Source organism: Podarcis melisellensis (genome assembly GCF_964234715.1).
Source record: "Podarcis melisellensis genome assembly, chromosome: 14".
NCBI lineage: Eukaryota > Metazoa > Chordata > Lepidosauria > Squamata > Lacertidae > Podarcis > Podarcis melisellensis.
Genome location: NC_138546.1, coordinates 18,094,212 through 18,109,896, shown reverse-complemented (window position 1 = coordinate 18,109,896; position 15,685 = coordinate 18,094,212). Strand labels below are relative to the sequence as shown.

Sequence of the window (15,685 nt, the reverse complement as noted above, 5' to 3'; positions counted from 1 at the left end):
CCCATCTTTGAAAATCAGTGCAAGCTTTGGCAGGGAGCTGCTGGCCCTCTTCAGGGGCCTTCTACCTCCCCTTTGGGCTGCCAACTTTCAAAACTGCTCCCGCTCTTCTGCAGTTTGAAGCATAGCCCAGAGCACAGGAATTAGGGTTTTTTTGCCATTAGGGTTTTGTTGAAGGTGCAGGAGCATGGGCAGTTGAAAAGCAAAAAAGAAACCCCAATCCAAATGAGACAGTGGCAACCTTCCACCCGACACCTCCTGGATACTGAGAGAGCCTGTTCTTGAGCACATGAGCTCCAGTAGCCGTTTGGTCCTAGAGAACCTGTAGACGGAGGAGGCTGGGTTGCTGGCAGCACAAGAGTTAACCCGCCAGCCTCTCCGCGTGAATCTTGAGCTATTAATACCCACACTGCTTTATCTGTCAGAGGGAGCCGGCTGCTCTGTCAACGAGACAAGCCCTGCGGAACTGGGTCTCTTTGGCGGACCCATAAGTTTTTATTCCTGGGGCGAGAGAGGCTGTGTGCGCTTGGCCAGCCTGGGCTGCTCTCCCGGTCTCCTTGGCTGCGCAGCCTGAATGAACTGTCAAGGAGGAACACTGCTCGCCTTCCCTCTCTCTCTCTCTCTCTCTCTCTCTCTCTCTCTCTCTCTCTCTCTCTCTCTCTCATGCACACACATATCTTTCCATACAACTTGCTGCCACCAACTCCTTCTCCTGTCCCACAGATCTGAACTGCTGCAGCTGGTGACGTCCACGCAGATGGTGCCTGGAAGAGAGAGCTTCTCTCGTTGCGCTGGGATGCTTTGAATGCCAGGTTTCGTGGTCCATGACGGCAATCTGGCCAGCCCAGGACTGACCTCCTGTCCCTTCCAGAAGAGCGACGGCACTTTCAGAGGAGCATCGCCGCCACCAACAACTGGGACGTACAGTCAAGACTACCTTGCACCTGCTCCTGGGAAAGGACACCTGGTGTTGGTCCTGGCCAGAAGGGAACATCTCCTGTCTTGCAAAACTCCTCACTCGAAGCCTGAGAACTTCTCTGCCTTCCTCGCCCATGCCTGCTCAGAGGTCTGGTGGTCCACAGCCAAAGAGAGAGGTGCAGGCAAGGTTTGACAAAGAGGGTCCTGAGTGGAGAGGAATCTACTGAGGCCTACACTCCTGTTGAGCAGACTTGGGGTCTATAGAAGCTACAAGGTGGGCTGAAAGGACAACCCATGGTGAGACGGGGAGAACCAAGCATGGCAGGAGATGGTCAACCCTTTGAGAAAGAAGGTGTGAAAGCCTGCTTTGGTCTCACTGCCTGTCAGGGAGCCTGTTAAGACCTGAGATTGATGAGACCCCTTGCTTAGGTCGCAAAACACCACCGCCCACCTCTTTGGCCCTGGAGGTTCCTGGTCCAGCTCCCAGCCTTTGCAAGCTGGAAGGAGAGGCGGGTCATGAGAGAGACCAAGGGCTGAGATGCTTCCTCTCAGCAACTGGGCTGGGACAGCAGAGAGCAGCCCCGTCCCGTGGAAAGAGAGATGCTAGCACTGGACTGGAGTTGGTTCGCCCCCTTCCTTGCATCCTCGGGGAGATGGATTCCTTCTGCTTCGCCTGCTTTCAGAAGGAGGAGCTGCAGCCCTTGCAAGTGAACAGGTGGGTCAGAGGGGACTTCCCTGCATGATGGGCAGGTGTCGGGATGTGCGCGGGAGGCAAAGCAGTCTAGGGATGTCCTGTGTCCCATAGTAGTCAAGGCTGCGTATTTATATAGGTCCCAGGGGCTCAACCCTAACTGGAAAGCATGCGTTCTGACATGGGACCCTGATGTTTGCGGGATAGTTCTGATCATCCCACCGGTCAAGAAGAGGCCCTTTGCACATGCCTGGGCACACTGTTGCTACTCTGCTTTCTTAGGACTGAGTTCTGATGCTGAAACCAGACTTGTTTCTGGCGTGAGCAAAAACGTCAGCATGCATAGTTAGGTATTAGTTAGGTATCTATTGCATTTATATCACATCTTTTTCTCCCAGAGGTTCAAGGTGGAGTACATGGTTCTCCCCTTCCTCAATTAATCCCGGCAACAACCCTGTGAGGTAGGCTAGGCTGAGAGGCAGTGACTGGCCCAAGGTCACACAGTGAGCTTCATGGCCAGGTGGGGATCCTAGAATCCTAGAATCGGAAGGGACCCAGGGGTCATCTAGTCCAACCCCCTGCAATGCAGGAATCTCTCAGCTCCTATTCCACACTAGGAAGATTACACAGAGGAAGTTGTTTTTATAGTAGGTTAGCCTATGAGTCACCTCCAGCCAACTTTTACTCAAGAGGCACACCCATGGAAATCAACAGATCCAGGCGATGTCATGCCCATTAATTTCAATGGGGCTGCTGTGAGTAGGACTAACTTTGGATACAGCCCTGTGGGTCCACGATGCTCAGAATTGCCAGCGGTGGCCCTCCAGGGTCTTGGGTAGAGTTCTTTCCCAGTACCACCTCCCTGGCCCTTAAACTGCCGATACCGGGGATTGAACCCAGAACCTTCTGCATGCAAGACCACCTGCGCCACAGAGGCGCTGTGTGGACTCTCTGCTTCGCATGCTGTGCTTATACATCTCTCCCAAGGTTGCGAACCCAGCAAATGAACCCTCAAAGGTTATTTACAGGGCTTTGCTTTAGCTGCAACTCACCAGAACTCAGTTCCTCTCGGGTGGGCCCCACTGCCATTATAAAAGAACGAGGGAGGCATTCATGGTGAGTTCTGGCACCTCTTTTTCTAGTGAAATAGCATTGGTTATTTCCTTATATACTGCAGTTATATTCCACCCCAAGGAGTTCAAGATGGTGACATCCCTGGTTCTCTTCCTCCCCATTTTGTCTCCAAGTACGCTCACTCAATGCCAAAGGTAATATCAGGTTGTATCCAATTCAGAGTAGACCCACGGAAATGGAAAAAAAACCTCAGGTTAGGCTTGCCAATTGATTCCAAGAGGTCTACTCTGAGTAGGAAAAGCATACAAGCCCATGTGGCTCTTGAACTCAGCTGAGCTGTAAAGCATGAAAAAAAAATCCATTGTGGACTTTGTGGCATTTTTCTACCCCAGGAAACTCACTTCTCATCCAGATGCCCATTCATCATGGCACAACTCACCTTTAATGGAGGTGGTTAAACAATGCTCAGTTATTGACACAAGAGTAGGAGTGCCGCCTTAACTTTTACTCTTTACTTGCTCTCTGCTCCTGTGTGTTGAATAAGGAGAGGCTTTTCCCGACACAGGGTTGTTGGGGCCCCTGGGAGCATCTCTTGCGACATTTCTGGGTGTCAGCCGTACTGAAGAAACACAGGAGCAAGGCCCCTCGAAGAGGAAAGAATTGGTGGCAACCCCTACCTGTGCCCCCAACAGGAGAAAAACAAGCAAACAATATCTGTGTCGCAGACGCCTCTCCGTCTAAAAATAGTTGTGCAAACCAGCCTTGAAATTCATTTCAGAGAGGTGTCAATTTGTAAAACACCCTTGCTTTTAGAAACATGGCGGAATCTGAAACGTAGGAAGCTGGGCTTAGGCTGAGTCAGACCATTGGTCCTTCTACCTCAGTGTTGTCTACACTGACTGGCAGCAGCTTTCCAGGGTTTCAGCTCCCAGTCCATCTGGAGATGCCACAGGGGATTGAACTCGTGACCTTCTGCACGCGACGCAGGTTCTTTCCCACTGAGCTACAGCTCCTTCCTGCAGAAAGCTGCCTTGTACTGAGTTGGAGCAACACTCCCATATTGGGGTCCTGGGTCCACCCAACTCTGCACTCTCTACACTGACAGGAAGTGGCTCTCCAGGCCTCCAGGCAGAGGTCTCGCCCAGCCCTGCATGGAGATGCCATGAATTGATTTTAGGACTTTCTGCGTGCAAAGCAGATGATCTGCAACACAGCCAGGGTCTCCTCCCGGCTCACTCCCACCCTTAAAATAGTGTCCTTCTGGAACCACCCACAGTGCAGATGCTCTGCAAGGGAGCCAGGATCTCATCCCTTCCCCACAAGCCCTTCCCAGCTGTTTGGGGTTTTTTTGGCAGTCCTTGTTTCAGGAGTCCAAGATGCCTCTTTTACCTTCAAATCTACGGAGGAGTGCTTGGGTTTCCTGGGAATTACCTTTTTGTGCCAGACTCTAGCAACCATTTTTTGGAAGGCTACATCGAAGAGACACTATTTTCTTAAAATTGCAGGGTGGTGGGGATAGTGTTGTGGGGTGGGTATGGATTAAAGGTAAAGGACCCCTGACCATTAGGTCCAGTCGTGGCCGACTCTGGGGTTGCGGCACTCATCTTCCGGGTCATGTGGCCATCATGACTAAGCTGCTTCTGGAGAACCAGAGCAGCGCACGGAAATGCCGTTTACCTTCCTACCGGAGCGGTACCTATTTATCTACTTGCACTTTTGATGTGCTTTCAAACTGCTAGGTTGGCAGGAGCAGAGACCAAGCAATGGGAGCTCACCCCATCACAGGGATTCGAACTGCCGACCTTCTGATTGGCAAGCCCTGGGCTCTGTGGTTTAACCCACAGCTCCACCCGCGTCCCGGGTATGGATTAAGGGCCCCCTATTCCCCCCCAAAAAAGTAATGGAAGCACTGCAAAGAAGGGGGAATCACAAGACTGAGAAGGACCAACTCAGCAGCAGAGATAAAAGGGTAAAAACTCTGGGTTGCCAATGGCCAGCCAGACTTCTTCTCCCTGCAAACCTTCTAGGTTCTGGTCTTCCTGTTCCTTTAATAATAGCAGCTGATAGGCAGTAGTAGTTGATAACGCTCTGCTCCAGGCTGGGGGTAAGCTTCCTTTATGGATTTCTGCTTGTGAAGCTGCTATTAAAGGCACAGGAGTAGACCAGTTTCTGGTCAGTTGACAACCTAGCCTGAGTTCTGCTGGCAGCCACTGGGAGGGGAGGGGCTGCTAGCAAGGAACCATCATCTGGCAGCCTCCACACAACTCCCATGCAAAATTATTCTAGAGGCAATGCGAGAAGGACCTGCCAGGGATCTTGAACTGAAACAACCAGACCGTGGCCTCTGACCTTACGGGACCGCCTTTGATAGGCTAAAGACCTCTTTTCTCACTGTAGAACCTGGATCCTGGCACGTATTGAACTAATTCCTAATCCCAGGGCAGCAGTTCATGGCCAGCAACTAGGCAAAGCTCCCCTGATCCATTCCAGCGATTAGTGTGTGTGTGTGTGTGTGTGTGTGTGTGTGTGTGTGTGTGTGTGTGTCCTGCTCTGTGTACTACAACAGAGGCTCCGGCTGACTGAATCTGCAAAGTGCAAAGCGCTGGAGGAGAGTGGCACTGTGGGTGGTTCCAGAAGGCCACTATTTTAAGGATGGGAGTCCGTCACACACCGGCAAACTCAGGTTGTGGAATTTACAGTTTGTCCGGTGCTCTTGTGCAACAAACCCACTTCCCCAAAAGACAGGAAATGCAATGGAAAGTGTGGGGTGACACTCGCTTTGATGCAGCGTTGTCTAGCCTCCCTGCAAACAATTCAAAACAATAGCATTGTACAGTTGGAAAGGACTATGAGGGTCATCTGGTCCAACCCCCTGCAATGCAGGAATCTTTTGCCCAACGTGGTGATCGAACCAACAACCCTGAGATTCAGAGTCTCATACTCTACTGACTGAGCTACCCAGGAATTGGTTGTCTGTGTGTCTTTTAATTGGTCTAATGCAGGGGTCAGCAACCTTTTTCAGCCGTGGGCTGGTCCACCATCCCTCAGACCATGAGGGGGGCTGGAGTACATTTTGGAAGGGGGAAAAAAAGAATATGCCCCACAAATAACCCAGAGATGCATTTTAAATAAAATGACACATTCTACTCATGTAAAAACACGCTGATTCCTGGACCGCCTGCAGGCTGGATTGAGAAGGTGATTGGGCCACATCCAGCTCCCGGGCCTTAGGTTGCCTATCCCTGGTCTAATGTAACACAGGGATGGGAACGTCTGGCTGAGGGCCAAATACAGCCCCCCAGACCCCTCTATTGAGCCTCCAGACTCTCTGCAGTTACACCCCTCACTGGCGTCGCTTTGCCTGGCTGGAATGTGCCTCTGGACTCTGATAATGTTTCTTGCTTGTCTGGATGAAAGATAGAGAAATCTATTACAGATAATAATATTGTGCAGCTTGAAGCAACTGGGTGCAAAAAATGGGAAATAAAACCCTGTTGAGGCCCACAATTTAATCAGAACTTTACTTGCAGAAAAAGATGCATGGGAGGCTGTTTGTGTGTGCATTTATATACTAGCCTTCTGTACAAAGGAAACACTTACATTGATTGCTATGCCTACTTTCCCTCCTATTTCTGCGCAGGTCTAGCATACCCCCCCCACCCCCCCCGGAAGATGCCCAGAAGGGAATGTGGCCCGCAGACTAGGGGCAGAGGAGAAATCAGACTCAGCTCACACTTATTTTTAAATATTTTATTTTTTCATTTCCACAGTTTACAGTTAAATCCCAAATCTAAATATACACATCCAATCAAAGCATCCAATTGTGACTCGACATTTCCACTTTCCAAAACAATACGCAAACTGAAACACAGGCTTCCTTCAAAACGTGCCCTACCCCAAATTTTGCAATGGAGTTCGCCAGCCATGCGAGCCAAGGAATATATAGGAAAATTAGCATACAAGGTGAAGATGTGCAATAAAAATGCATATCCTAGGGAAAATAACACAGAGACACATTGAAGGAAATCGCTTTGCAGAAATATGTATATTGGGCAAAATAGTGCACATGGATGTGTATACAGTGGTACCTCAGGTTACATATGCTTCAGGTTACAGACTCCGCTAACCCAGAAATAGTACCTCAGGTTAAGAACTTTGCTTCATGATGAGAACATAAACTGTGCTCTGGCAGCGTGGCAGCAGCAGGAGGCCCCATTAGCTAAAGTAGTGCTTCAGGTTAAGAATAGTTTCAGGTTATGAACGGACCTCCGGAACGGATTAAGTACTTAACCCAAGGTACTACTGTATGAGGGGAAATTCTCATTAAAATGCTGCGGAACCTGCCCCTTTTCCCCAAAAGAGGAAATGCCTCACCAACAATGGGCAAAAGGAAGAATAGATTCCCATAAAACTTGCACATGCCTTGCACATGTAGAAAGAACTGCTATACTTTTATCCCTGTTGTGATTAGGAAAGCTGTGGGCAGCTTGCTCAGTCTGTTGCCCAGGTGTGGGCAGGCGACTTCAAGGCCTCTCATCCTCTCTAAAAACCTCATATTTTAAGCTGGACTTGGACTGGACAGTCCTTGAAACAGAAAACTGCCTGCTGACTTGACCCTCCCACGCCAGTCAGATCCTAGGGCAAGTGCTGCATTCTGGGGGCGCCCCTGCATTTGGAAGGTGGGCTCTACCTTTCCTCCGCAGTTTGGAGAGCCAGCCATCGTGCCTGCCTCTCTCATCGCAGGCCTTCCCTGCTGGGACCTGGGACTTGTGCCTGACCCAGCACGCCAGCCGGCAATGACGGAAAAGTGTGATCAGAAGCATATGTCTGAGCAGGCTGTCGCTGGTCGGGTCTGCTCTTCCCAGGCTGCCGGAGATTGCCGCAGGAAAGTGGGGGGGTGGGGGTGGGCCAAGGAAGCTCTCCACCATTCCCCGTGGCAGGGCTACCCCTTTTCATTGCCCATTAACTGCTTCTCCTGCTGCCACTTTATCGAGACCCCTACATTTGAGGCTCACTCCCCTCTCCCTTGCATTATTTGGAGCCTCCCCACCGCAATAACAGTGCAATCCGTCTTCAGAGAAAGACCCCGAGTACCATCCGTATTTGGAGATGGCTCTCTCTGGGTTGGAATCCTGCAACTGTAATTCCTGAAAAAAAAACCAAACACATCCCAGGGTGTTGCTGCATATTGAGGCAAAAAGTCTCATTTATGTGTATGAGGTGTTAGGGGAGCGTTAGGACTTCTGTTGGGAGCATAGCAGTCAACTTTTCCCTTTTCTTCTGAGGAATCCTATTTGGAATAAGGGCATTTCCCTTAAAAAAGGGGGAAAAGTTGACAGCTATGGTTGGGGGACACATTGTGCTCCTTCTGGGGTAGTTTGTGTGGGAATGTTCAGGGTGGCAGGAGAGGATATAATTGTTTATTAATATCCTTCCTAACTTGCGCTAGCAAGTTCCTTTACTTAGCAGAGTTTACATTCCCCTTTTTGCATGCACAGCAGGTAGCTGGTTGCAGGCTTGTGTAAGCTTCTCACTATTATACAATTCAATCTGTCTGAGATTGAATTGTACATTCCTGGTAAGTTCCCTTGAGTCCCTCTTAAAAGAATAAAGACACCACAATCTTATTCAAAGTCAATAAAAGAAGTTTACTTACATCAGTCCACAGTTGGATCCATGAAGGCAGGCTTAGTTACAAATATGTACATGTGGATCTACCCCATATGGGGGGGGGGGAATCCCAGTGCTTCTGCTGGCTGAGAGCTAGCAGAGCAGTCCTAGCTAAAAGCTGGTCAAACGTAGAAGGAAGTGAAAAAGAGAGAGGTGTGCTGTGTGACTCGTCCTTTTGTTACCTGGACAGGTAAGGTCATGCCCACCTTTAGTCACATGCAAAGGAAGGATGCTCTAGCTAGGAGGAACAGGAAGTTTCGTCTGGCTGGACCAAACATTCCCTCACATGTCTTCTCTAGCATTACTAGGAATGTTGTACTTGACTGCTCGCAGTGGATTACCTCCCACAGTTTGTCCACCTTTGGTTCTCACCTTGCACTCAACTCTCACCTGTGGCTCCCAGAAGCTGTCAACTTGCAACAGCAGCTGCACCCAGGAATGGCTTCAACTGGCCGGCTAAACTAGGTGAGGGTAGCCGATGGGTCTTAAACCCTTAGTGTGTTGGTGACTTCCCCTGCATGCAAAGACAAACTCTGGCAGATTGAGTGGATGAGACCAATAATGAAGGCAGTTTATGTGCTGTATAAAAAATCAGAATGAGCAAGCATCTGATATCACCCCTAAGAAGCAATCCCAATTTACTGGATTATTTCAGGGCCAGTGTTAAGAGTATTTGTCCTGGAATGAGCCACAGCCTGAGCAACTTGCCTCAAAATAGCAGCCACCTGTCTCGTATATTGGGCGAGCTGAAGATTGCAAAGTACTTCTGAAATTGAAAGTGCCATATAAATTAATTATTAATTGTCCCTTTCTTGGCGTACGCCAGTTATTGATCAAAACATCATTATGTCTCGAGGCCTAATGATGTTGGTTCCCCACCAACACCATCCTTTTATGGAGAGGGGAAATCAAGGAACCGCCTGGTCACAAGCGGATATCTTTACTTGCACTGTCGTTATTATGGCGTAGTTGTCAGGATCTGTGGGGTGCTCCAAGGTGGTCAAGCAGCATCACATCAGACAGCAAATGAAAGCTTATGTGATGGAATGTCCATGTCACCTATCTAAAGGAGGGAAACTCCCTGCACATAGAAAACTAGCACCTCAGGGAATAGGCTAGATCAGGGTAAACAATGTGCTACTCCTCCAGGTGTTGCTAGACTCTAGCTTTCATCAGCCCCAGGGATATTGTAGTCTACCAGAACTTAGAGGGCATCAGGTTGGCCGCCTCAGGGCTAGGTACACATTGACGGGCAGCAGCACTCCTGGGTTGCAGATAAGATTTTTCCCCATCCTTAGTACGTGGAGCTGGCAGCAATTGGACCTGGAACTTCCCTCATGTAAAGCCTACGCACTGTGCCACGGAACTACAGTCCTTCGTCAAACATTTCACCCCATACCACAAATTCTAGGACAATACTTCATAAGATCATGATCATCATAAGAGCTATTTAACTTTTAGTATTGGTTCCCCCCAGTTCCTACCTTGTGTGCTGTGTCTTTTGGGTTGTGAGCCTGCTGTAGCAGGACTGGGGAAGACATTCAACTGGCTTCACATTTCTGAGGCAGTACCAAAACTGAAACTCAGCCATCCTGTGAAATTCATGCTTTTCAGAATTTGCGGTACAGTTCTCTAGCTAAGTAACGTGTACAAAAAATGCAAAATTTAGGGGAAAGTGTGTATTAAAAATATTGCGTTGCTTAAAACAGCACACAAAATGTATTAGGGAATCGTGCTTTGTATTAGGCAAAGTTTCATACAAAAGTGTGTATACTAGGAGAAATTTGTGCTAAAATGCTGATAAATTTTCACGTGGACTTAAAACCCCCCAACACATTTCAAACTGATGTGGAATCATGATAAACCGAATTGCAGATTGGGGAAATGAGAAGCCGAGACACACTGAAAACGACAGATCCTTCCCTCCCTAGCTGTACAGCTATTAAATCCAGTGTCTAAAATTATCTTGGTGCCCTGCTGCCCCCCCCAGCTGCTAGCTTTCTGCTTTCTCATGTCTGCTGTTCACCCTGAGTTATGACCTGAGATCATGGAGACGTCTTGCTTTTTAAATGAGCCTGATTGAGGCGGGGGCGTGGATGAGAAGAGGTGCTTGATTCAAATGAACCTTCTAAGGAGAAGTAAACCAGCTGTTTGAAAATCTGCCAGCAGGTGTCTCTGAACTATCAATCCCCTTGTTGTTTTAAAAATCCTTGCTTAATCTTTGCAGTTAGCTTTCTAGTTGGAAAGAGAGAGACAATGGTAGAGATTTAAGGGAGGCAAAGAAACATAGAAGGCGTAGCTGCAACTAGGCATTACCCTAAATATGCCTCCTTGACCTCTTCAGTCTGTGGAAGTGGCCCTGTTACAGATACCACATAACACCATAGTTGTCGTCAACTTACAGATTTGAAAATAAGGGACCAGCAGCCTTGAAAATAAGGGACCAGCAGCCAAAATAAGGGACCTGCAGCCTCACCTGTTCCAGGCACTCCAGTCTTCCTGCCCTCCTGCAGTCTGGTCAAACTCATGCTGGTAGCTTCGAGAACACTGTCCAACCAACTTTGTAACCAGAGGTTCAACTGACTAGAATCTGAATCACATGCACCACAAGGCCTAAGCAGCCTCAACTTAAGATGGCTCCCCGGCCTGGCTTTGCACTGCAAAGTTTGCAGCAGCACGTGCAACAAAATGGCGTCCAGCATTCAAAAAACCTCTCAGCTTGCATTAACTAGCCACACACAAGGCATGCAAGCTCCACCCCCCAGTCGTTCTTAGACTTTCTATTGGGTGAGCAACACAGCCAAGCAACACAGTTGGAGCCTCCCTCCTCCCTGGCCGGAGCTGCTTCCTTTGAAATTTAAGGGACATTTAAGGGACATCCATCAATAAGGGACAGCAGTGCGACATGGCGCTGGAATAAGGGACTGTCCCTTCAAATAAGGGACACTTGACAGCTATGCATAACACTCCTTCTGCATTTGTAAGAAACTGATCTTCCAATATGGCTGCACCCTTTGGAACTCCCTGCTGATTGACATCAGGCAGATTCCTTCCCTGCACTCTTTTCCGCTGAAAACATTTTTTTTTAAAGGCAAGCCTATCCAGACATGTAGAACGCTGGCATGTGTTAAATCTGGGTTTTAGTTTATTGTTGATTTAATTATTTAAAAAATGTTTCAAATGACTGTTTCAAACTCTATTTTATTGATCATTTCATTGTTTTATTCTTTTTGTAAACTACTTTTAGGGTTGTTGTTTTTTCGGTGAAATTGTATATACCTTTAATGAAATAATAATAATAATAATAATAATAATAATAATAATAATAATAATAATAACTGACAGCTCTGAACCTTTGGAGATCATAGCTGCCTCTCAGGCTACTTTGCATCTTAGCATATATAAAATCTATCACTGATGGGATGCAGGGGTGAGTAGACTGGTCCTTCTCTTCCCCCAGGGGACAAGCTCTGGAGATTTCCCCACTGCTAGTCAAAGGAATATAGGAAGCTGTCTCATGCTAAGCCAGACACTCTATCCATCTAGATAGATCAGTATTGACCACACTGGCTGGCAGCAGCTCTCTAGGTTTCCAAGAGGGTATGTTTCGCAGCCCTTCCAGAAGATTCCAGGGATTAGGGATGGGTGAATACGGCAGTTCCAGTTTCTCCCAGTTACCTGTTTTCCCAGCCGGTTCTCCACATTTCCAGATCAGTTTGCAATAAGTAAATAAAAAGTACGCCTGAAAATTAATCAGCAGCTTGGTGCAAATTTCCCTTAATAAACACATATCTATATGCTACTTGGCCTAATATATACAGTTCTGTGAAGCATTTCTTCCTAATATCAGGCATTTTGTAGGCCATTGCTACCAATATATACACTTTCCATGCGCACTTTACTCTAGTATATGCATTACTGTACAGTGGTACCTCGGGTTACATACGCTTCAGGTTACAGACTCCACTAACCCAGAAATAGTACCTCGGGTTAAGAACTTTGCTTCAGGATGAGAACAGAAATCGTGCTTTGGTGGCGCGGCGGCAGCAGGAGGCCCCATTAGCTAAAGTGCTGCTTCAGGTTAAGAACAGTTTCAGGTTAAGAACGGACCTCCAAAACAAATTAAGTACGTAACCAGAGATACCACTGTACGCACATAGCTTTGTTGCCTTGCAAAATCCAGAGACGTCTGAATTTTGCTTCCGTTTGTGCATTCTTCAGGAAAGTGCAAAAAGTGCACAGTTTGTCTTTAAATGTGAACTGCACTGGATTTTCCTCCCTTCCCTACTGGGGATCGAACCAGGGACTTTCTGGGTGCAATGCAGATCTCTCCCTCTGAGTCAGGGCCCTTCCGCAAAGGATGCAGCTTTGCAGTTTGTCCTTCTCACCAGGGGACAAGCACTGGCAGAGCTCGGCTGTGCTGGCTCCTCTCCTCCCTCCCTGCGGGCCAGAGTCCAACCTGCAGTGGGCAAAGGGGCAGTTATCCATTTGTGCTATTTATTGCCTTCCTTGCTGCGCTCCCAACACATATAATGAAGGTGAACTGCATGGGCTATAGATAGCCATCCCAGAGCATCCTGGCTCTGCGGTCTCCCTTCTTATTCCTCTGTCCCATCCTGCGGCTCCACAGGGTAATTAAAGCATCTCTCAGCCATACATTATTCACTGACATAAAGGCTGCAGATGGATGTCAAGGGGGTGGAGGAGGTCAAGGGGAATGATCTGGGCAAGAGCCAGACTCAACAATGGGGGCAGGTTCATGTTTAGGAGCCAGGGGCTGTTTCCGATGCTCAGAGTAAGCTCCTTCAGGTTAATGGGCATGGGTGGCACTGTGGGTTAAACCACAGAGCCTAGGACTTGCCAATCAGATGGTCGGCAGTTCAAATCCCCATGACGGGGTGAGCTCCTGTTGTTCGGTCCCAGCTTCTGCCAACCTAGCAGTTTGAAAGCACGTCAAAGTACAAGTAGATAAATAGGTACCACTCCGGTGGGAAGGTCTCCACTGAATGTATCAAAAGGACATGGTGCAGGTCTCCACTGAATGTATCAAAAGGACATGGGTGCAATTTGCAAGGGTGAAATGCTGCCATTCTGCTTTCTCATTTTTTCAATCTTAAACTCAGCTCTTCACATTTCCACATCGGTTTGCAAATTCTTTTTTTCATCAGAAACAAGCCACTCACCAACGTTTTAATGTGCCTTTCTCCAGATATACAGTGGTACCTTGGTTCTCAAACTTAATCCGTTCCGGAAGTCCATTCCAAAACTGAAGCGTTCTAAAACCAAGGCACGTTTTCCCATAGAAAGTAATGCAAAATGAATTAATGTGTTCCAGACTGTTAAAAACAACCCCTAAAACAGCAATTTAACATGAATTTTACTATCTAACGAGACCATTGATCCATAAAACCAAAGCAATCAACAATGTACTGCAGTCACACAATCAATCAATCAGTAGCTGAAATGGGTTCCAGACAGTCACAAAAACAAAACAAAAAGCAGCCCAAGCAAAAATGCAAAATAAATAGCAAAAACAGACAGACCTCAGCGTAACACTCAAAACAGAAATGTTGCACTCAAATTGGAAGCGTAAATCTCAAAACGGAGCATGTTCGGCTTCTGAAAAAAGTTTGCAAACCAGTACACTTACTTCCAGATTTGCAGTGTTTGGGTTCCAAGTTGTTTGAGTACCAAGGTGTTTGAGAACCAAGGTACCACTGTATCCACATTCATATGTACAATTTCGCCTCATATGTGCATTTTTTTGCAAATAACTTATCTGCATTTTATGGGCACTTTACCCCAGTCTATGCATTTCTGTACAGTTACTTTGGCTGGAGAACTGCATTGCAAACTTTGGAGAAGTGAGCATGTCAAAGGGTAGATGACTTTTGGTTTGCATATCAGTTTGGAAAGTGCAAATTAGGTCTGTTCCCCTTTAAATGTGAACAGAATCTATCCCCCCCCATTCATAATGGAGGAGCAGGGCTAACCCCTTGTTAAGGAGCCCAGATGTATTTGCTGTGGCTTGGAGAATATTGTGGTTGGTTTTACCATGAGGTTTGCACATGCTGTGGAAATGCAAGGTAGTGAAAAAATGTATACCAAGAAATGCATGTAGCAAACTAAGGCATACATTAAAAAATGCATGCACTGGTGAAAAGAACATCTATCCCCCACCTGACTCCCTGGTTTTCTATTTTTCTTTTCCAAGTCACACTCAATATTCCATTGCTACTGAGCATGCTCAGTTGTCATCTGACTGCTTTGGGTTGGGTTTTTTTGAAGCAGAGTACCATTCCCTCTTAGGCTTCTTAAAAGAAGTGGGTTATTGGTTCTTCTGCAAACTCCTAGGTTCCCCTGAGCCTGCTGAGACCTCTCTCTTGTTTCTTCGTGCCCCTGTTTTGACTTCACTTCCATTGGCACTCACCCACTGAGTTCGCTCTTACAAGGAGCGGTGGTGGAGAAACCCTATACTCGCAGGACAAAACAAACGCAGCCAGAAAACTCAGACTTGGTAGCCATCTGACCTTTCAGAACTCCTCCTAGCATGCCAACCCACCAGACAAAATTCCTTCTATTAAGTATTCCAAGTGGAAATCTGAGGGATGGGACGGATGTGGCAACTCTATCCTGTCCAGTTGTGCCTGCTTTTCATTTCTTCCTTCCTTCCATCCATCCAACCCACCCACCTCAAACTCTCAAGATTAATAAGCAGCTGTCATGCCACTCCCTAACAAACTCCAAATTAATTACCTGGCCTCATTTGTGGAACAGAACCAACCAACTATATATAGAGAAACACCCTCACAACATGAACAAGCGTGACGACACATCCCGCTTGCCAGACATCTGGAAATTAGCCCTCCCCACAAAAACTGACACCAGATCCAGAGGCACACAGAACGCTATCACCAATCAACCACACCAGACCCAAACCCAGACCCTCTCCACAGATAAATTACAGACACCATCCAGTAGCCAAACCATGGTGGCACCTCCGGATGCTGCACCCCCCTGCAATCCCTACACAGATCTGGCTGACACAGGCCACAAAACCACAGCTCGCCCCTATACACGAAGCCAAGCCAGAGCACAACTAAGTGCAGTACAGCCATCTTCTCAGAAAAACTCTTCACAAAGTTCAAGAGGTCAAGACACAAAGACTTTAGCAACTAATCCACACCTAATGACCCACCTAAGTGGTACTCAGGATATCACTCAAGAAATCACTCAAGATATCCCTCAAGTAATTAAGGAACAAAAGAAGAAAAGGCACACTAGCCTGGGAACTTCCTCTCTGCCCAGAACATTGGAGGCTATACACCACACCCC

General features: G+C 47.6%; 1 protein-coding gene across 1 annotated transcript in view; it reads left to right on the top strand.

Moving 5' to 3' along the window:
• Positions 1 to 1,493: 1,493 nt before the first annotated feature.
• SBK1 (SH3 domain binding kinase 1) overlaps positions 1,494 to 15,685 on the top strand; it is a 71,171-nt gene continuing 56,979 nt past the window's right edge. The window contains exon 1 of the mRNA XM_081888048.1: positions 1,494 to 1,630. Coding sequence (XP_081744174.1) covers positions 1,569 to 1,630 — 62 coding nt within the window. The 5' untranslated portion in view covers positions 1,494 to 1,568. The remainder of the gene's footprint in view (positions 1,631 to 15,685) is intronic.